The sequence below is a fragment of the Ictidomys tridecemlineatus genome, chromosome 7 (genome assembly GCF_052094955.1).
Source record: "Ictidomys tridecemlineatus isolate mIctTri1 chromosome 7, mIctTri1.hap1, whole genome shotgun sequence".
In the NCBI taxonomy this organism is placed as follows: domain Eukaryota; kingdom Metazoa; phylum Chordata; class Mammalia; order Rodentia; family Sciuridae; genus Ictidomys; species Ictidomys tridecemlineatus.
In genome coordinates this window covers 144,203,338-144,227,083 of record NC_135483.1, presented here as the reverse complement: position 1 = coordinate 144,227,083, position 23,746 = coordinate 144,203,338, and the positions used below count along the sequence as shown (strand labels likewise).

The following is a 23,746-nucleotide window of genomic DNA, read 5'->3' as shown; positions in this document are numbered from 1 at the left end:
TGATTTGCTTTTTCAAGTAGTATTACTTAAATGAGTTAAAAATATATAGATAATAGATCAATTTTATTCATTATGTTAGTCACCATATACATACAGTAGATCATATATTCAGAAAATGCCAGGTATTAATTGCTGGTGGAACTACAAATTGGTGCAACCAATCTGGAAAGCAGTATGGAGATTCCTTGAAACTAGGATGGAACCATCATTTGACCCAGTATCTTACTCTTAGGCTGATACCCAAGGGACTTAAACTCAGCATTTTACAGTGACACAGGCACATCAATGTTTATAGCAGCTCAAGTCACAATAGCTAAATTGAAGAACTAACCTAAATGCCCTTCTACAGATGAATGGATAAGAACAGTGGTATATATACACAATGGAATATTACTCAGCATTAAAAGAGAATAAAATTATGGCATTTTCAGGTAAATGGATGGAGTTGGAGAATATCATGCTAAGTGAAGTAAGCCAATCCCAAAAAACAAAAGGCTGAAAATTCTCTATGATATATGTATGGATGCTGATCCATAATGGGAGGATAGTAAAAATGGAAGAACTTTAGATAAGGCAAAGGGGAGGGAGAAGTGAGAAAGGGGTATAGGGGCAGGAAAGATGGTGGAATGAGATGGACATCGTTACCCTAGGTACATGTATGACTGCACATATGATGTGACACTACATCATGAACAACCAGAAAAATGAAAAGTTGTGCTGCAATTATGTACAATGAATCAAAATGCATTCTGTCATATATACCTAAGTAGAATAAATTTATTAATTAATTAAAAAAGAAAATGCAAGGTATTAGAGATTATTTTTAAAAGAGAGAGATACTCTAAAACATGGACAAAAAATATAAAATTATTACAACATAATTTTTAAATGTTTTAATAGATTTAAAGGCAAAAAGGCTATGGATATAGCTCAGTTAGTAGAGTGCTTGTCTTGCATGCACAAGGCCCTGAGTTCAATCCCAGCACTACCCCTCCCCCCCAAAAAAAAGGATTTATAAATATTTCCACTATGGTGATGAGGGAAAAAAATAGTGATACCTAATTACCCAACCAAGTATCAGCAACATGATATAACTTTAATTATACTGCTTTTAAAGCAATTTAGATTTTTGAAGGTAACAATCATAAGGTCTAAACATAAAATATTCTAGTTTTTTTCTCTTTAATCATACATTACAACAAAATAAAATTTACTCCAGAATAAATGCTATATAAATGGAGCATCACCAAGCTATACTATATTAAAATAATTACTAATGCAATATTATTAAAAGGAAAAAAATGCCATAATAAATATTCCATTTTTAATATACTTTCATTAAAATGGCAAACTACCTACTCTAAGTATACAAGGCTAGATGACCTGGCCCCTGCCACCTCTTTGGTGTCATCTACCATTATCAACAATGTAATCAAAACTGGCTTTTCCATTTTTATTTGATTATGAAACACTCATGCCAATCTTGGGGACTTGAAACAAACTATGCTTACTGCCTGGAATATTCTTCCTCTGACTTCACATTATTAGATCCTTGTTTTTCAGAATAACACTCAAATGTCCACTTCAAAGCCTCCCCTGACCACTCAAACTAAAGTAGATACACAGTTACTTGCTGTGATGTGATCATCTTCTAATTCTCCAAGTAGCATTTAATATACAATCCAATATTTATTGTGTATTGTACATCTCCTCTAACAGAATATAGGTTCTATGAGAGGAAGGACCTTGTCCACTTCTTTCCTGCTGTATTCCCAATACTCAGAACAATGCCTGGCACAAAGCAGGTTCTCAACATGGACTGATGAACTTCTCATACCACACTACAACTTCATTTGCTTAACTGCTTCCCTTACTACACTCCAAGTTCTTTAAAGAGAGACAACATTGCACATATTTTTATAGCCCAGCTTGTAGCACAATATCTAAGAATCTGAACCAGTATTTGTTAAGTAAAGAGACCATCCTACCTAAGGAGTGTGAGATAATTTATTTTTTGATAGTAGTCATTCACATCCTTTCAAAGCCTTCCCTCTTTTGATACATTCATGAAGAATTAATTAAAGATGTGCAGTATATGGTCATGCTGATGAGGCCAATCAATAGCAGAGCTTTTTAAAAATCACTAGTGTGCTTGGACTCAACAGCATCATAATATTTTCATCACAGATCAAGACTCAATAACAAAACAGATCCCTGCAAAGAACCAAGGATGGACAGTGAATAAATGTACAGCTGAGGCATGTTGTGAGAAGCAATATAAATACCAACTCTTCAACATCCCTAAACGTATTTCTTAAAATTTTTATCTATCTTACTAGTAGGGCATTTTTCCCCCAATAATGCCAAATACTCTTTGCTTCTTATACCAAAGGTTTAAAAAACATGAATGGATTCACTGATGCTACTTCCAGTGGTATAACTGCGCCTTCTTTATCAATAAATGAGTTCAAATATGAATGTTACGCTCAATTTGGACTGTTATCTCCCATTTTAGTTTCTATGATACACTAAATCAAGAGAAAATAAACTTTCCAACCTTATACTCACCAGTGGATTTGTTTGTTTTATAATCTGAATAGCAATAGCAATTTTCCTCCTAAGAGCGCTAAGATATTTCAAACACATCATCACATTTATCTATACAGGCTTTTTATTAGAAAGATAGTCTAAGATAACAAAAAAAAATTTTAAGTTCGAAGAAATTTGTTGCCTTCTTTTCTTACATTGTATCAGTTTTTCCACATTTCTTTTGGTTATCTACTGTCCTTTCATTTGAATATCAAAATAAAAACAGTACTATAAATGTGACCAATTTCCTGACCTTTTCCATTTTCAATTTTTTGTAGCATTCATATTTTTGTTTGCTTATTTGTTTATATTTCCTACTCTTGCTTTCTCTGATACCCTTTTTAGTATCATCTAGTCAAAAATATTTATTTTGAGTGTTTATTTTCATAATATACTATTAACTTCTCATCTCCTTACACTACTAGAAATAAGCTACATATCCTTTCTATATCTTTAAAATTATCACTTAAGTTTGTAAATCATGCCCATTGCTTCAATGTCCTCTTTTCCCAATTACTATTCTTGCTGTAAAATCTCCCTTAACAATCTAGTTTTTCTTTCTCTCATTAAGAAAGCCATTTGGTTTATTTCATGAGTCTTCTCTCAACATCCCCAGTAGGTAATCCAGGAAGAAACTTTATTTTAATTTTAGGGGGTAAAGGAAGAATAAATAAAGAAATTAAAAGAACCTGTCTAAACTCAACATATGTTAGAGCTAAGAATAAGAACTCAGGGCCTCTGAATTGGAGTGTAATTTTCATTTATATAATATATATATATATATTTTTTTAAATTTATATAATATATACTAACGTATAGCACTCCACCAACTAAGGTGGAGTACTCCATGACAAAGGAATGACTCCTGCTACAGATAAAGGGAAAGAGAAAAATTTTGCCACAGCAAATACAAGTTATAGCTTTCTCTTTTTAATAAATAAATTGATTTATTTTAATTAGGTATATATGATAGCAGAATGCATTTTGATTCATTGTACACAACTGTAGCACAACTTTTCATTTCTCTGATTGTACACGCACCATGTATGTATGTATGTAGCATGTATGTACATAGCATCACACTATATGTGTAGTCATACATGTACCTAGAGTAATGATGTCCATCTCATTCTACCATCTTTCCTGACCCCATGCCTTCTCCCCTTTGCCTCATCAAAGTTCCTCCATTTTTCTCATGCCTCTCCCCACTTTGTGGATCAGCATCCACTTATCAGAGAGAACATTCTGCCTTTTGTATTTTGGAATTGACTTACTTTGCTTAGCATGATATTCTCCAATTTTAAGATTGGTTAAATGATTGGGTAAAACTAAAATGTAAAATTTAAATTTATACTATTCTTCAGTCATTATTATTGGTTAGGGAAAAATGTTTATCTGTTCAAATATCATATAAGGTAAAATTTCAAACACCTACATCTTCAAACCCAGTGCCTCAACACATGCCAGGCAAGTGCACTACTGGGAGCCACAGCCCCAGTCCCTTGAATACCTATATCTTAACATCTATTAAACAGTTCCTAAATGCAAGGCTTTGGTTTATGTAACTGTTTTAAATTTGAATTTCTTAATATAAGTTTAAATATAATTATACTTTTATGAAGAAAAACAATATTTTGATAGTTCCTCTGAATCACATGCCAAATGATCTCTGGTAACAAACATTTTGACAGTGAATTTAATGAGAAGAAAAAGAGGTTAAATATATTCTCCAGGCTTCCTCTAAAGATAGCATGCATAACAAAACTAACTCATTACTAAAACAGAATAATGCACTTCAACAATAAAACACATCCCTTCTGAGCTTTTGAATACCTAAGATTTCTTTTTATCAGAAAGAAAAGGTACTACATAATATAAACATTTAAATACATATCTTTATTTTATGGATTAAATAAAGGAAATAGGAATATAGTTGAAGCTGGGCCTACCACAACTTCATGGTTTGAACTGTGTAACCTTTCTGCATCAGAAATCAAGAAGGCTTAGGTTTTATCTAAATATGTTATATATAAAATAAACATCACTTATATTATAAAATAATATAATTTAAATATTCACAAGCCGTCATTATAGTCATTTTTACAACAAATATAAATATCTTAACCAAAAGATATTTGACATGACTATAGATGAAACCCTATGAAGATATAAAGTAGCAAAAAAATGCCCTTAAAAAAATTAGTAATTGAAGGGGCTGAGGCTAGCGCTCTAGTGGTAGAGTGCTTGCCTAGTGTGAGGCACTGGGTTCAAACCTCAGTACCACATAAAAAAATAAATAAGGTATTGTGTCCATCTACATCTAAAAATATTTTTTAAAATTATCAATCTAAAAAGCAAGTCAATTAAAGGTCAGACTTTCTAAGCAAATCACTGGGATTAAAATGCTTGGTTAAGCTCATCTTACACTGAATCACTGAAGAGCCACCTTTGATATATTAAAACTATAATTTTTTTAATAAAGGAAAAGTCATTCTTTGCCTACATTAGTGATTTTTTTTCAAAATTACAAAAAAGTCAATAAACATGAATTACTCAATTTATGTGCATATATACATTTGATCTATATCCTTCAATATTAATATTTTATACTTTAAAATATTTTCATAGATTGTAAAAATAATTAATAGTGGTGTTTGTCTATCCAATAATATTCTTTATTGTTTAGTTTTGCCGACTCGTCTAGTCTCTGGGAACCCACATAGATAATGCTTGTGTGAAGAGCATCTTCATGTATTTTTTTTAGTAACAGAATTTTAAGATTTTACAGTTCTACACATAGCACTTGAATTCCCTCTATTAGAACCTTTATCATATCATACAATGACTGATTTACATGAGTACCCTTAAGAAAACTTCCTAATGAATAGGACCACCTTTAGAAATCTTAGTTCCCCAGAGCCTAGCAACTTACCAGAGTATTTTTATAATGAGTATAAAAAGTGAATTTTAAAAATAAGTCTTTTTACTAATATTTCTTGCAAAAGCAATTCCTTATGATACAAGAAATCTACAACCTAATAATATAAAAAAGAACCAATAGTAATAATAACAATAATGATAAATGTCTTACTGTTTATTGAAGAAATATGGTTGTGTTCCTAATCTTTGAGAAAGAGCCTGACAGCACTGGTCCACATCCTCTAAGACCTAACATACACAATGGAGCCCAAAGAAAAACATTTAAATTAACAAAACAGTTTGTATCACAGCTTATAATGAAAATATGCATTTAGTTTACTTTTTATACTTAAATAAGACAATAGACCACATATATCTTAGTAATGTTTTCTATATAAGAAATAGGAAAAAAAATTGGAGACTGAATTTTCTTTAAATACAAGTGCATTAAAGTTACTCAAAAGGATCACTATCAAGAAAGCTTTTTTCCCCCCTCAAAATTTTCTCCCTAAAAAAAGTTTTCCTGAATACATATATTCAAATTATTTTGCAAACATTAAAAAGTATGCCCCATAAAGATGATATCGCTGACCTACCATGAGTAAAACATTTTATTTTCCCACTAGTAGAGATGGATTTTATTTACTCCATCCCTATTCATTTGCTTAATCCCCTTTGTGAGATGGTTAGCTAGGACTGGGGGTACACTTGACAAAAAGAAACATTAATTAGCTTAAAATGATGCTCAAAATCACCATCTTGACAAGTTATTATATTTTTTAATTTTGCTACTTTAGTAAATTTAAGACCCCCCAAAACCAGATATATTGAGTACTGTATTTAAGAAGGTTTTTTTTTTAAAAAAAAAAGTCCTATTGCTGCAGATCTATATTTATTGACAGAAAGATGCCTACAATGTATTGTTCAACAACAATAACAAAAAATCATATTACAGAGTGGCAGGCAAAATATGATCCCATTGAAGGACAATATGACTAAAAGACATCAAGAAGAATGTTCTCCAAATAATTGTGTGTGACTATTTGTGGTGGTAGGATTTCAGATAATTTTTACTTCTCTTTTGCACTGTTCTGCATTACATAAATTTTTTGACAATAAACAAGTGTGATTTATAGAAAATAAACTACTTTGTGAGACAACTGTAGCAAATGTTTGCTAATATTTTATATTATTTTGCAATTCTCTTAAATGATTACCATTTTTAAAGCATAAGAGTTAAGCATTCTTTTCACCTTTAACTTGAACTGACCTGATCCAGAGTCTTGTTACCCCATCCAATTGCTTTCATCTTACGTTTGACTTCCCATTGTTTCTGATAGGCCAAAATATGATTCAGAGGCCAAGGGTAAGGAGATCCATACCTAGCATGAGTAATCTAAAGCAAAAAGATTTTGTAAGAAAGCATGATCCTTCCTAAAAACAATGCCTGTTTTTATAAACAGAATTCTTAAGAAATATATTTGAAAATATAAATAAAGCAATCTGAAAAAACCCCACATAGCTTGCAACTCAAAAAATTAAAATTTTAAACCATTCCCTTTAAAAATATATAAACTTTTATGTACTTTGCAACCAGTTATATCAAACAATGACACACAGCTTCCCTAAAATGTATGTGCAAGCAAAATTAAAGTAAGTGAAAAACTATATCACTAATGGTATAAACCACAATGTTTCATTTATGAGCAGGGACTTACGATTCTGAGCAAAAGTGTTTTCTCATTAAATTTTAATTAAGATAAATGCTGCAGAACCACTCACCTCCCCTACTGTAGCTTCATCACACCACTGAAGATACAACTAGGAACAAAAGAACAGTCACTAAAACTTCAGAATATCAAAGAGAAAAAAGATAAAGAAAGTTATTTCTTACTATAGTAAATTTTTATAAGCCAACTTTGTAAGTCACTTATTATGAGAGTTTTTTTTCCTTAGCTAATGCTGCTGTACAGAATTATTAAATTTAATGGTGGTACTTTATAAAAATATTTCTTATTCACATAATACATATCTAAGTACGATTAAAGTATTTTATAGGTAATTACTTAAATAAATTTAAATAAATTTTAAAAGGCCAAAATAAAATAATGAGTAAGCAAGAATCACCACTTCTTACATTTAGGAAAAACTAAAACTGAAAATATAAAGTAACTTATTCAAAAATAATGATCAAATAATTTAAGTACCCATCTTACCCCCAGAATCACTTGATTGTTTTCCCATTTCCTAACAACTTTAAAAGTAATACATAAAAGGTTTATATTTTATGAAAGAATAAAGATTATAAAATATTTTATTTCAAGTCCTATTATCTTATACCTCTGCAGTCAACAGCATATTGTTGACTAATTCCATGTAAGCTTTCATTTCTGCTTTTTGGACTTCATCCAACCCATCACTAAGAGAATGGCCCTAAAGGGAGTTTAAAAAAATTTGAAAGAGCATCATATTAAATATACAAAAACTTACAGTTATCATACTAACAAGTAATATAACATGCAAGTGTCCAACAGATTAATTTTAAGGGACCTCCTAAATAATTTTATATAAAAACATATCTTAAACTCTCTAAGTTGTATTTGTCATTATACAAATGTATCTTTCAATGAACAAAATTATATTATCAATTGTCACAAAAAAGGAAAACAGAATAGTTAGTAAATATTTTTTTAGGAGATTAACCATAATTTTTTTAAAATGCTAGATGATTGACATGTTGTTTATAAAGTGAGCAAGGACGAAAAAAATGTTAGAAAAGATATGGGGAAAAGACACTAATTTCAAAATTCTAATAAAGTACAGTAATAAATATATACTAAAATGATATAACCCTTAGTTCTATCTGGCAATGTCACAAAATTTTTAAAAAGCATACCCCAATTCCATCCAATATCGCTCGTAGGATTTATTCTAATAAGACAATTGTAAAAAAAATTGTATGTACAAGAACACCTATTCTGGCATTCGTAATAGCAAAAACCCTTGACTATAACCTAAATGCCAATCAATAAATACTTGGGTAAATAAAATTATAATACATTCAATTCAATAGAATACTATACAACAATTTAAAAGGATGATGTATATCTATATATCCACAGTCATTAACATGGAAGAATTTAAGAGAGATGTTGGTGATTTGAAAAGCTAGGTTGCAAACTATCATGATGCCCAAAATATTAATGGGTATCGTTTTTAGATAACTATTAAAATCTAAACTAAATAAATGAAAAGTACAATCATTAAAATGAATAAACTAATATTTTCAACTTATAAATACATCCTGCATCTACCTTCTCAAAGGTCAATGAGATACTTTATAATAACCTAAGTTTTCATTTATGACTAAAATTTTCACTAGCATATTAGAAAATTATATACCATTTTATTAAGATCAAATTACCTCTTTTGTCACTGATTTATACTACGAAAAAAATATCAATTTATACTTTAGAAATATTTTCTTGTAGTTTACTCATTTTATAAAACTAGTTTAAAATTAATGTAAATGTTAAGACATGCTGAAGAATGATGGATGATTTATTTAAAGTGGAACAAATATATTTAGTGTCTTATTTATTACCTTGGCTTTAACAAATTGGACTATTGGACCAAGTTCTGAGACTACTTGATTTCCCACATGAATAAAAGGTACTTTACCTGTCAAGGGAAAAAAAATGTGTAAAATACTTTCAATAAATTAAAGTTTGTGCTAATAAAAGAAACAATAAAAAATTCAAGCATGTTTTATGAACACGAAGATTTTATAGTTATACAAATATAACTTTTAAATATTATAGTCAGATACGTTTAAACTCTACAACTGTTTATACACTCATTACTAATCAATCTTAAAAACAAAAGAAAAAAGAACAAGTAGATTCATTTCTAGAGTTCTCACCTGGATATAATAACAGATCACAAAATTCTCTTTTCAGTAATCCTAACAAATCACTATATAGCAGTAAACACTAACCATCCAAATTAAGCCAGGACATAATTCATGAACATTTACAAAGTTCAAAGATATTTAACTTGGCTTTCTCTTTGGAGTACTGTACAATGAATCAATCTATATTGTGAACTACATATAAGAAGTCTTTTTACATTTTCGAAATTTAAATCTCTGGTATAAATTAAGGTCAATTTTGAGTACATAATGATGCATTACTAAATGTCTCTGACTTAAAATATCACGAATTAAAAGAATTAACAATCTTTGAAAGTATGCTAGTTTGTGAGCATACAAAGTATGTTCCTAATACACAAGGGCAAAAGGAATGGTATGCTTCTAAAAATTGACTACTTTTTTAAAAAAAGGCCACATTTAAAATGCAACAGTTCATTTTAATAAATACTAATATTTGATGATGTTATCAGAGATGAGGAGAACAAATAGTAAGGACTATTCCAAACACTAAAGGATGAAACCTGCTGTCAGATCTAGTTCAAATAGAGTTCACACTAACAGCAGGCTTCTTCCTGATCCCTTTCAATGGATTCACTTCTTGGCTCAGTCAGCCTGGGGGTAATGGATGAGGTGCACAGCACCAACAAAAGCTTCATCTGTATCCACAGGATAACATGCATTACAAAGGAAAGGCAGGCCTTTTGGAATACAACTCAATAGATGTATTTAGAAGACATTTCCCTGTTAACAACTGTGCATTCCTTTCTTCCAGAGAACATTTCCCTGTTACCAAGTGTACATTCCTTCCTTCTACTGCTTTATAAATCTTGTAAAAAAGTATTTCTTAGCAGGGCAAGTATTAGCCCGTCGTTTTTTAACTTGACTAAAATCTTTGTAACTACTGTACTATTACAAAGAGTACAGGTCATCTGAGATTAAAAAACAAAACAAAACAACAACAACTAAAAACTAGTGCCTAGACTAAAGGGTATTTGGGGTATGTCATTTTTAGATGAAAGTATATTTCTCCTTAATAAGTAGTTTCAAATTCTTGGAAAAAGTATATTTCTTTTCTTAAAAATATACTGAGCACTATAGATTCTGAAGGAGAAAAGAAGTCTGGATGCTCAAGTGAGTACTCATGTATCTAATCATAAAGAGATATATAAAAATCAAGGTGTAAGGAACAACTGCCATAGACAATGCCAGGACTCACTGAAGTTGCTGGCCATGAGGAAGAGCAGCCATTGAACTGTTTAGTCATGTCTGCTTGCTATTGATAATGACCTGTAACAGGCACTAGCCATAAGCATGCTTAGCAATAACTGGTTACAATTAATAGGGAGCAAATGTCCATGGACATGCGTGAAGAACATTCCCAGTTGCAATTACATCATTTTTTTAACTTGACTAAAATTTTGGTAAGATTTTAGTCATAACCAATGGACACTGACTTTTACTGGATGTAACCAATCACCAAGGTACACCACCAACTTCGAACTGTATTTAAAATGCTTGTCCTGCCACACTGAAGAGTTTTGCTTCAAGAACATTGGTGAGACTGGCTGCCTTGCTGTGCATCCCCGAACTGACCCATTCCCTGACGTCCAGCTATCAGCTGGAGAGAACCACCAGACAAGGACAATGTCTGCTCTTTAGCTAGGAGAAGTCACGTGGCATCAGAGGTATTTTGGGGCTTATGATTGCCCTAGGATTGTGCAATTTGCTTATAAAGTTTAATTAGTGTGCATGGAATGCCAGTTGAGGTGCTCCAGCACAGCCAACATTTGTTGTATTAATTGTTTATATATGATGATTGGTGTGATCGAATATACGCTTGCACTGAAAGACAATTTGCCTCCAAGTAATTATTAATAGCGCCACTCAACACACAAGGCAACAGATTACAAGTGAACAATGTTTTCTGTCACTACCTTGACTTAAAATAGAGCCAATGTTAAATGATTATTATTGCAGGTTATCAGGTAAAAGCACAGTGACAGTTATTCTCTGGCAGCAAAGGTCATAAAAGAAAACTGAGGGCTGTTTTTCATTTTAGGCAGAATAGTCACTTTTAGAACTTTATTTCTCTTTTTAATATTTATTTTTTAGTTGTGTTGGACACAATACCTTTATTTTTATTTATTTATTTTTATATGGTGCTGAGGGTCGAACGCAGGGTCTCGCACATGCGAGGCAAGCACTCTACCGCTGAGCCACATCCCCAGCCCTAGAACTTTATTTCTATGAAAAAGCAAGAACATATTGCCAAACAAGTTTGTAGATTCAGAGAGTGTCAGAAACAGAAAGAACCTTGGATGTCATCTAATTTGACCATCTCATATCACAGAGGAAGTTTACTGAAGAGAAGTTAAATTTCCCAAGGAATTGTTTTGTATTTGACAAAGTCATAAAGATTTAAGTCTTTAAGACAAATAGTCTTCTATTTTGCTCTCTGCTTTAAAAATCTATTACAACTCAATAAGAAAACAAATAATCATATTTTTTAAATGGGAAAAAATCTGAACAGTACTTTACCAAAGAAGATATATGAATGTCAAACATATGAAAAGATACTCAATATCATCAGTCACTAGGGAAAGACAAATTAAAACCACAATGGGAAATTACTATACACCTATCAGAATAGCTAAGATTTTTTTCCTTTTTTTTTAATTAGTGCATTATAGTTGTACATGATGGTGGGATTTGTTTTACATATTTGTACATGCATATAATATAACAGTATAATTTGGTCAGTATTATTCTTCAGTATTTCCCCTCTCTCTTTCCTTCTCCTTCCCCCTGGTCCATTTTCTCTACTCTACTGATCTCCCTTTGATTTTCATGTGATCACCCCTACCTTTCTTTTCCTTTTTCCTCTCTAGTTTCCACATATGAGAAAAAAAATAAAACCCTTGACATTCTGAGTTTGGCTTACTTATTTAAGTTCTTTCTGTTTTCCTGCAAATGACATAATTTCATTTTTCCATTATAGCTGAATAAAACTCCATTTTCTTGATCCATTCATCCATTGGTGGACACCTAGTATGGTTCCACAGTTCAGCTATTATAAATTTTAATATTGTATATGGTGTAATGTATTGATTGAAGTTCTTTTTTTCTCCTCTTTGCCTATGGGTAACTAATTGGGCCAACCCCATTTGTTGAAAAGACTATCCTTTCTCCAAGGACTTCCTAGGCAACTATCAAAGGTCAAACAAGCAAATAAACTTTTTAAACACTGCCCCTATCACCTCAACTCATGTGATGAAGGGGAATACTAATAAGAGATATGACTAAAAGTAAATATCTTAGTCGAAAGTGTCATTTTCAAATACTTACAAGAGACTCCACCTATGAATGAGAAATGTATCTTTCCCTGTTGTCTTTCATGGAGTATGAAAAGAAGACAAATTAACTAACTAAATGATACTAAACATAGTAACTTAAACATAGTAACTTATACATAGTAGAGGAACCATGACTTATTATTTACCAAAGTTTTTAATTTTGGTATTAGATTACTGATCTTTTCTTGTGTGTGTACATATATACAGATATATGTATACACTCTCAGTATGACTACAGAGGAAAAAAAGATGGAAAGAACACATATATTTCAACAGAATTCAGTAAAGTTTATAAAAAAAACTTTGCCCTATCACCTCAATTCATTTTTTATCTATAAAATCAGCTTAAAAATGAGTCAATGAATGACTTCCATGAATCTAAAATATATTTACATTCAGAAGTCTAAAAAATTATTTTGGAAATATTTTCTAAATGTATACTCATAAGTCTAATAAATGCATATGTATACATTCAGAATCTTCAGTGTGTATGGGATTGGTATCTTTATATCTTTTGACAATTACCACTACCCATAAAAACTTAAGGTGAAAAAAAAAAAAAGCTTAACAAGTCATTCCTAAGTTATCATCATATCACAATGAAAAGAACTAATATTTTCTCCCTAAAAAAGCAATATAGTTATATTCAACAATTTATCCATGAAGGAGTGGTCCCATGTGCTATTACTGCTCCAGTAAAACCACAATTAAAATAACTCATGTCAATTACATTTAACATTTATTTAATAGCTTTGTGATATATTTTTGTATTGAAAATAAATCATTTAAACACTACTTTAGTCAACTAGAATATGAAATACAGAAACAAAATACTGATCATAAAACATAGCAAAAGGTAACATTTTAATAAATAATATCTTAAAATCTGTTAAAATAAAACAGCCTTCCTTCCCTTCCCTTCCTCCCTCAATCCCTCCTGCCCCCTTCTCCCTTTCTTCTCCTCCCTCCCTCCCTCCTTCTTCCTCTCTCTCTCTCCTTCCCTCCTTCCTTCCCTCCCTCTTCCTGGCTACCACGTGAATGGTTCTGCTCTACAACATTCTTCCCACCACCATGTAAGTTTACAAAATAAATCTTAGGGTATCTCCTGCAAAAAAAATAATAAATAAATAATAAAGAGTTAGAAACTAAAAAATGTCGACAATGATTTTAACTAAGATCTAGTGACAAGTTAATTATTCCATGATATTCCTTCTTCTCCCTAATATTATACAACAAGATAATTTAGACAAGTGTGTTCAATAATAAAGGGATTCATTAATATTAGAATGTGTTTAATATTAGAATTTGTCCTGTGTAAAGTAAAACTAGGAAAATCTGAGATTATGTATTTTCTTAATATTTACTTATTTAAAATAATTTTCATAACATATCAGTAACCATCTCTGATCAGAGTTGAAATCTGTAGACAGACTGGCTCCAAGATTGTTAAGATTGCAATTACTACTTTACAAAACAATGTGACAATTCTTCAAAAGTAAACAACAAGAACAACAACAGCAAAAATTAAGCATTTTTAACATCGACACAAATTATAATTTTATCAATCCAGAATGTAAACAGAGAAGGAAAAAAATCATACTTACCAGATGGAGACATATATTCTGCATTTGCCCTATAAACCACTTTGACAGGCAGATTACACATCTGCAAAAAGGCCTATAAATAAGAAGAAATACAGTAAGTCTAGTGAAAGTTTATTTATATTTGAACAAAACTTTTTATTTATTTCATAAACTTAATAGTCCATACAGCAATACTCTACTGGAAAAGAATAAACCGTTTTAAAGTTAAGGATTTGTGGGCTGGGGATATGGCTCAAGCAGTAGCGCGCTCGCCTGGCGTGCAGCCCGGGTTCGATCCTCAGCACCACATACAAAGATGTTGTGTCCGCCCAAAAACTAAAAAATAAATATTAAAAAAAAATTCTCTCTCTCTCTCTCTTTAAAAAAAAAAAGTTAAGGATTTGTTTTCCAAACAAAAATAAGATATCATTTCACTAATAAAAAGTCAATATGACTTAGACATTAATAAACACATGAAACTGCTACATGTGGTGGTGCACACTTGTTATCCTAGGAGGCTTCAGCCAGCCTCAGCAACTAAGTGGAACCCTGTCTCAAAATAACAAATGTAAAAAGGACTGAGAATGTGGCTCAGTGGTAAAGCACCCATGGGTTCAATCACTGGTATAATAAATAGATAAAGTCTAACTAACTTAAAATATATATACTTAAGGAAGCACATAAATATCCCTACTTGTTTACTATATTAGTTTAGGTAAGTAAGCAATCTTAAACTTTGCTTTAATTTTAATAGATTATTGAAGTCCAAATTTTATAAGGTACTGATTGCTTAATTCCACTACTCTCTGCAGAATCATCATCTCTCTCATCTGCTACTTCAACATTCTCTCCAGTAATATTCAAAATCCTAACTAAGTAGTTCTGTGGTCACTAATTCACTTTTTAAAGGTTTAAACTGTTTATCTTCACTTGGTTTATAGGAACAAAAATTTTACAAGCAATTTAAATGTCTTTATAAAAGTATAGGTAAATCATTACAGTAATTCTAAACCACAGAGTATTGTACAGTCAATTTAAAAACTCATGCTTTTGAGAATATTTTATGATAAAGAATAAATGTACACATTATAATGTAATATAAAAAATACAAAATCACATTACTACAGAATACTGATTCATTTTTACCTGTTAAGACACCAGTGCACTCTACCAAATCCACTATTTTTTATAATAATCAAAGTTTACTCCCCTTGTTTTCTCTCCTGTGACTTTTTGGCTTCTTTATCTCCACACATAAAACTTATCTATGTTCTCTATGAAACAGTTTAATTATTCAACTGGAACATCATACATTATAATGGTTCTATTACCACATACAAGTTAAAAAACAAACCTTTCATCTTCTTTGAAACTGAGGAAACTATTATAAATAGCAGTCAAATGTAATTTAAGATAAATTAGGGCTGGGATGTGGCTCAAGTGGTAATGTGCTCGCCTAGCATGCGCAGGGCGCTGGGTTTGATCCTCAGCATCATATAAAAATAAAGATATTGTGTCCACTGAAAACTGAAAATAAATATTAAAAAAGATAAATTAATAAATTAACAAGGCTACTACTTATCACATATTAAGATTATGAACAGAACACCTTACTATCACCCAATAGAGATTTCTCATAAGAGTTAATATAATTCGTTAGTTCTGGATCAAAAATCAGTCTTTTTTGGAGGGGTTGGGGGTATGGGGGATTGAACTCAGGGGCATTAGACCATTGAGCCACATCCCCAATCCTATTTATTTAGAGACAGTGCCTCATTTTTGCTGAGACTGGCTTTGAACTCACAATCCTCCTGCCTCAGCCTCCCAAGCCACTGGGATTACAGGTGCGTGTTACCATGCTGGCAAAAATCAGTCTTAAGACTCAAAAAGTAGTTAAGAGTACTGAACAGTGATTACTGCCTTGTACAAAGAGCTCCATTTACCCCAAATTATGTCAATTCCCTTCTTCAAATACATCTTCCCAAAATTCTAGTCCTCTAAAGAATGTTTCCCTATAAAAATAAATCCTATTAGTCTCAATCTATTACCCTCACTACTTAGTTTGATTTGCTACATTTATCTATAACTTATATATGCATGTCTGATCTCCCTAAGTGTGTGACATTTCTTAGAAAGCCAAGTAGTAGGTTTTAATTTTTTGTATTTGTTACCCTCCCCACAGTCTCCACTTCCCACAACTAACCTAAGAGAGTGCAGTACTTGTAAATAAGCATTCAACACTGTTTACTGATGGGCCAAACATGCTCCCAAAAGTTTACTGTAGCCATCTGTCCATCAACCCCTCTACCCTTCACAGATGTTCTCCCCTTTCCCTATAGTGGATGAACCTGTGAATTATATCTGTACACAGATGGTGCCTGAAATTAAAAACCTGTATTCCCAGTCTACTTTATAATGAAATGTGGTCAATGTCTCAATTTTGGTCATTGGGACTAAAAGTTCTGCATAACCATTAGGAAGTTTCTTTAAAAGAAGGGGATATGTTTTCATTTTTCCCCCCTGCTGACTGAAATGTGAAAAGAATGATTATAGGTACCACAGTGAAACTGAACCATGAAATAGAAGCTGAGGATGAGGCAACAAGAGTAAAGGAGTCCCTAAACTTGGATTACCTGCTTTTATAAAAGAAAGACATAAGCTTCTTTTTACACTGCTACTATATTTTAGGTTTCTGTCACCTATAGTGTAATCCTAATTTATTCACCTACAATTACTAATCATAGGTTTAAACACCATCTCACCTGATCAAAAGTTTGATTCTTCTACCTCTAAGTGTAAACAAGTTGTCTTCTCAATCTATTACCTCTGATCCCAGATTACAGTAATAGCTTATTGTGACCCCTATTATAGGCTAGGACAATGATTCTCAAACCTCATCAAAATCATGTGGAAGGCGTACTAAAAAGGAAAGAATTAGAGTAAATGTGAACAATTCATTTTAAAAGCTAGATCAGCAGGAAGAGGGAGTAGAAAAATGGATTCCCTTCTATTACTTATGTATCTATACTGATGATGAAAAGCAGAGCTCTTCACTGAGAGGGGAAAAAAATGGCAGAGATGAGCTCAATGACAGAACACTTGCCTAGCATGTGCAAAGCCTGGGTTCAATCCCCAACACTACAAGAGGAGAAGACACACACACCCCACACACATACATACAAACACCAGTTGAGATAAGCCGAAATTATAAGAAACAAGATCCATTAGAAGATAAACAAGGATAGAATTAAGAACACAGCTAGAGTGATGAGTTTTTTTCAGGAAACAGATTTTTTTCCACTGCAATGCAAGGATGTTCAGAATCAATGATGTTGACTATATGTTGATAAGAGAGGACAAGAAAATGAGTACTTGCTCACATTCAGTGAAATGGGAAGAGGAATCATTTGCTGAGAACAAGAGGATAAGAGGGATTTAGGCCTTTTGGAGAGCAAAGGAATATGAAAGAACTGTTTAATATATCTTCTCAAATACTCAATTGCTAGTTGACAATTATAATGCTATATAAAATATTAAGTATGATATATTTTGCTAGACTATATGCACAGTGATAACTATACTAATCAATAATCTATAAATTTATATTTCACTAGAAAAAAGATTAAATAGTCAATCTACCCCTATATTTCTTAATCAGTCCCATAATTTTTCACTCCTGTATGAAATATAACTGACTTAATTTTGAACAATTTAACAACACTCAACTTACCACAGACCTCAAATGATGGTATAATTCTGGCCAGCCAGAAATTAATTTTAGAGCATTTACTTCAATTACTCTTCATCAAAAAATTTTCCACATTAATCTGTACATCACAAATAAGTTTGATGGCACAAAAACAGCATTTTTATACAAACATTAAAAATGCAAAACCAACACATCACCATGACTATTTTCAATAATATAAAAACTTTGAAACAAAGCAAACTTTGACTTAAATAGTATTTCTCTTTTCTCTCCAAGGATGGAAGATAAGTCTGAGAAGTTCCAAAACAGTACTTTCACCTTTCACTATTTTCTATTCTTTTATTTAATTTTTAAATATTCTTCACTGTTATTTGCAATCTTATCAACACACATTCTCTCTCACACACACACACACAAAAAAACTCCAAGTAATAGGCCTAATATACCAGCCTATAACACATTTTTTACTTTCAGTTTCAAGTAGCAACCTGCATATTTTTATTCTTATGTAAAGCCAAAGAAAAATGTCACTCTAATTATAACAAACTTAGGACAACTCACTTAACTCATTCTCTAGTTGGATAGTTTATTCCAAACCAATTCAAATGAATGACAACATAAAATAATTTGAATGAAAACAGCACATCCTATCAGAATAATGTTTTATAACTATGCTGCTCAATATGGTAACCACTAATTATATGTTGTTATTTAGATTAAATTTAAATTTATTAAAACTGAATAAAATTTTAAAGTCAGTTTCCCAAACTAGCCACATTTCAAGAGCTCAATGGAACCTTTGACAACTGGCTACTATATTAGCACACATACAAAACTCTTTCTTCATCACAGTGTGATGTGGTGATGACTTCTAGATGTCTATGGGACAGCATGGGTCTGTAACAATAATAATCAACACATAAAAGAGGTCCTGGTATGAAAGTCTGACATCACCTATAAGTAATTAAACTAAATATTATTTAAAACACAATCTTCATAACGGTACAGTGCATAAAAATAAGTAATCAACTTTAAAAAAAAATTTTTTTTAGTTGTAGATGGGTATAATATCTTTATTTATTTATTTATTTTTATGTGGTGCTGAGGATTGAACCCAGTACCTCACATGTGCAAGGCAGGTGCTCTACCACTGATCCACAACCCCAGCCCAGTAATCAACTTTTGATGCTGATGACACATTTAACATCATAATATTCCTAATTTCAGAGAGAATTAATATAGGGTTACTCATTTGTTGAATAACTGATAAAACGATCAAGCAAATTAAAATGTAAAAACTAAAACCTAAAAAATTAATTAAAATTCAGTCAATAAATATAGTTATATAGTTTGTATTTTTCAAATACAAATCTACTAAGTTCCTATGACACGGCAGGGAATGTTTTAAACACACACAAACACAAATAGACACATATGAATGTACACAGTATCTGACTTTTAAGACCCTGAAATTTAATAAGCTTTAACACATTTAATAAATTAATTAAATTCTTTTTTTAATTTTACTTTTTTTAGGTTTTTTTTTAAGGTGGACCCAATGTTATTTTTTTTTTTTTAATGTGGTGCTGAAGATCGAACCCAGTACCTCACACATGCCAGGAGAGCACACAACCACTTGAGCCACATCCCCAACCCCTAATTAAATTCTTTTTAAAAAAATATTTATTTTTTAGAAGTAGTTGGACACAATACTTAAGTCCATTGAGTGTCAGCCAAAGAGTGGGATATTATTTGTTTTTTATATGGTGCTAAGGATTGAACCCAGGGCCTCGCACCTGCTAGGAGAGTGCTCTACCACTGAGCCACAACCCCAGCCTATAGTTGAATTATATTAAGGAATCTTGGCAATCTTTAAAAAAAAAAAAAAAACTACTGAAATAACAGTGGAGGAGTAGAAATGGTATAAGTCCAGAAAGACACAAAGAATGGAAGAAAAAATCAAAGCAGACCAGACAAGTCAACCCATTTTTGTAAAATGGAAAGCTGATTTAGTGGAGCAAAGGAAACTGAAACCTAAGAGCTTACAGAGGAGAAAAATCAATACATTCACATAACAGAAACAAAGATTCCAAACTTGGAGGCACCAGGCAGCACAAAAAGCAAAGGAAAGGCATGGGACTACAAACATAAGGATGGATGAAGGTTTGTTTAAGTGACAGGTGATCAGCCCTCCCTTAATCTATGCAGGAGACAGAGGTTTATTCTTTGGAGAAATAATTAGAGATTCCTAATTCAAGGATCCAAGCACAGAATAAGGAACTGGGTAAGGTGTCACATGGAAAAGACAAAGGTTAAGCCTAAGTGTACATATTAACTGAAGAGATCCTAGTTACCAATCTCCCTTTTCAGCTCCCAAATACAGGATATCTCTCCGGAGGGGGAAAAAAAAGAAAGATACTCTAAATACTGACAATTTTAGTGCAGCTCAGGGTATGAGCAGACAATAAAAATGGCAGCTCAATATTTAAATAGAATAATTCTTGTAACCCAAGACACTAATACAATTATCAGGGGCATAGCTGGCACTCAAAGAACTGGAGATTAAAAGAAAAATTATTTTTCCCTAAGTTCTATAATGAATGTTTTAAAATTGTTCTTTATAGACTAAAACAATATTACCAACTAAGAAAAATGGCAGCAACAAAAAAATTTAATTCTTATGATAAGCTAAATAATAGATGGTAGGGACACAAAATTTAGTCATTTCATTTTGGTTAACAGAAACTCAATACTGAATCATTTATCAATAAGCAACACCAACTATCTTCTTTCCTCTCTTTTCTTTTCTTTTTGGTGCAGGGGAGGGAACCCAGGGCTTCAAGCATGCTAGGCAAGTGCTCTAATGAACTAAACACCCAGCCCCTTCTTTCTTCTTCTTTATTTCAAGAACAAATGAACAATTGTCTTACAAGTTAAATACAGAACAATTCTCTTCAATTGCATATAAGAAATAAAACCAGCACAATGTGCCAATAAAAGTGTTAAAATAATTCAACATGTTTGAAATTGTCCTTAATAAAATTTTAAAAGAGTGGAGGCTTTACTGACCAATCCTATGGAATTTAAGGTATGTAAGTCACATTAACAAAGTCACTCAAATTCTAGAAAGAACACAATCCATTTGCAGTCAACCAGGTAAAACTATACTTAAACTCGGGTTTTCTTCTTTTTGGAGAAAGCTTTTATTCATTTCATAATTTAATCTGAAATATTTTATGTAAAAATTCACTAAGGACAATTGTCAAGCATGCAATGCCATTCTTAGGGTAAAAAATGAAAACGATACTGAATTTTAATTCATGTCCTGTTTCACCAGACACAAAAGAAAATCTGTGACAACTGAAGAATTATTTTCCACCTTACTGAAGAAGCATGTTTTAAAATTAAAAACCATGAACAAATCTATCTACAAAATAATTCATTTTTATATCAAACAGCTGCAGACCCTATAATTGAAATAATGTATCTAAGGTTACAAATGAAAAGTGTTAGATATCATTCTTGAAGTGACAGATTAAGTTCCTAATCCAGTTACAGTAATAGCCATATTTGTAGTTTAACATAAATTAAAACCTTAATTATATTTGTGACTATTTTAAACAAAATAACAAATTCCTTTGTACCTGTGAATGTAATTTATAGCAAAGCCAGGTTCATTTTCCAAACCAATCTATTTCACACTGCAGAAGTACTCTGGTATAATGACATAATGTGATTCTTGTAGAATGTTGAAAGAGTAGATTCACTAAATGCACAGAAGAGGCTTGAAGATAAATGAAGATGCTATTCATTCAAGGGTAATTTCATCTTAGAACTATATGAAAGATGTTTCACTCACACAGGGTAGTGTATGGCCTCAAATTTAAGTATATTTTCAGCTCAAATATAATGCTGCTAGATGGATTATGTTCATACTATATATCTAATAATGAAGAATTCTAGGCTTTTTATGTTTAATAACAGAATTGTATTTTTTTCATCTTACCACTATGTCTTTATTGTTCTGTATAACAGCAACCAATTTTAAAATTCTGCTTGCTATTTACTTGTTAAAAAAGTATACAAGTTGTATACTAACTTATAATCTTTCAGAATTACAGGAATGTGTATTTTTGCTAAGTTAAATAAATATTTATATTAGCAGACTATTACCCTGTATAACTATTTTGCATTATTTCACTAATTAGTAAAATGACAACTCAACCACCTATTTCTTACATTATGATACTTACATTATTTTGAATACAAAATACTTCACTTCCTCAAATCCTATAAGACAAGTTTAAATGTTTTACATATACCATATTGTTAATGTGTTGAGAGACTAATACTGAGATTTTTTAACCTACTAAATTCTGATTTTAAGTTATTTTTTATAAACATCACTTTTCATATATTTAAATCATGCCAATTGCTAGAAGCATAACCATCAAAATGCTTTAATACTCCTGGTATAAAAACAATAATATAAAATAAGACAATTAATCAGATGAATTTAAATTGAGTGATAGCAGCCTCTACTTTGTTCATTTAGAATACTAAAAAGGATTTTAAAGTCCCCTATCTAAAAAATGTTCACTAAATTCTCTTTCCTTAGTTTCCCTTTCCTCCTCCCAACTCTGAACATAAACACAGATGTCTCATTTTACAGGATGATCAAAGTGAAAGAGTGAATAAACTTAAAAACCTAAAAATTTTACAGTTTATGAAATTTTAAGGAAGTTCTATCAATATTTTAAATAATTTCCACAAAACACTGTTCTGTTAATTCTCTATTAAAATATACCCATTGGCATCATCCTACCTGTATTTATATCAGGTTTAAACTGACCCTTCAAATGACATATAACCCTGAACAACTTTTTTTTTTAAAGAAAAATTGTACATAACTGAATTGAAAACTCAAAAATCTTTTCCTCTAAAATTTTCAGGTAGGCTGTCTATTGTGACCATCTGAATGACTTGACAAGTTGAGAGCAGCTTATTTTCATACTCAGTTATTTCTCCAATGCAACAACCGACCTGCAGGCCCAAAGGAAAGATACTCCTTCCTCTGCTCATCCCCAAACACTACATTAGAACACCATTTAACCACTAATTAACATGTCCACCTAAAAAGCATCACTTGCTAAAAGGGAAAAGCAAGGGTCAGCTAAATATTTATCAGCCAACCTGACATTTAAGTGTTATAGTACAGCATTAACGGTGCCTTCAAAAACGCTGACTTTTTAAAAATGATGTAACACATTCAACACCAAGTAGAGTTTTTCCCCCCTGTTGTCATGTTTCATTTTTAGAGATGGAGTATTTATTCAAAAAGGATAAGGGAAAATAAAAATATTAAATATAACAGGGATATTCACTTCATTCTGAGCTTAAATGTTATTCTTGAAGTAAAAATATTTTTCATGTAGCATTCTTATAATGATCATCAGTTTAAGACACTGTCTAAAAAATACACTGAAATTTTTATAATATTTGGATCAGCCAATCAAAAAGAAAAAGGTTTTAATTGGCTTCCTATACACTACATGATATTCTTTTTCAAATTTACTAGAAAGTAACATTTTATTAACGATGTTCACAAAATAAGTACATAAATCTTTAGTCAAAATAGGTACTAATTCACATCTTACATTGC

The 23,746-nt window shown here is 31.4% G+C and overlaps 1 protein-coding gene across 2 annotated transcripts in view; it reads right to left on the bottom strand.

Annotated features, from left to right (window-relative positions):
• The window catches only part of Mtx2 (metaxin 2), a 58,485-nt gene that overhangs the window by 2,907 nt on the left and 31,832 nt on the right, over window positions 1-23,746 (bottom strand). For both annotated transcript variants that reach the window (XM_005324635.4, XM_078017637.1), the window contains 6 exons: window positions 14,397-14,469; window positions 9,113-9,189; window positions 7,849-7,941; window positions 7,291-7,329; window positions 6,779-6,904; window positions 5,681-5,757 (listed from right to left, as the gene is read on the bottom strand). In XM_005324635.4, coding sequence (XP_005324692.2) covers window positions 5,681-5,757; window positions 6,779-6,904; window positions 7,291-7,329; window positions 7,849-7,941; window positions 9,113-9,189; window positions 14,397-14,469 — 485 coding nt within the window. The remainder of the gene's footprint in view (window positions 1-5,680; window positions 5,758-6,778; window positions 6,905-7,290; window positions 7,330-7,848; window positions 7,942-9,112; window positions 9,190-14,396; window positions 14,470-23,746) is intronic.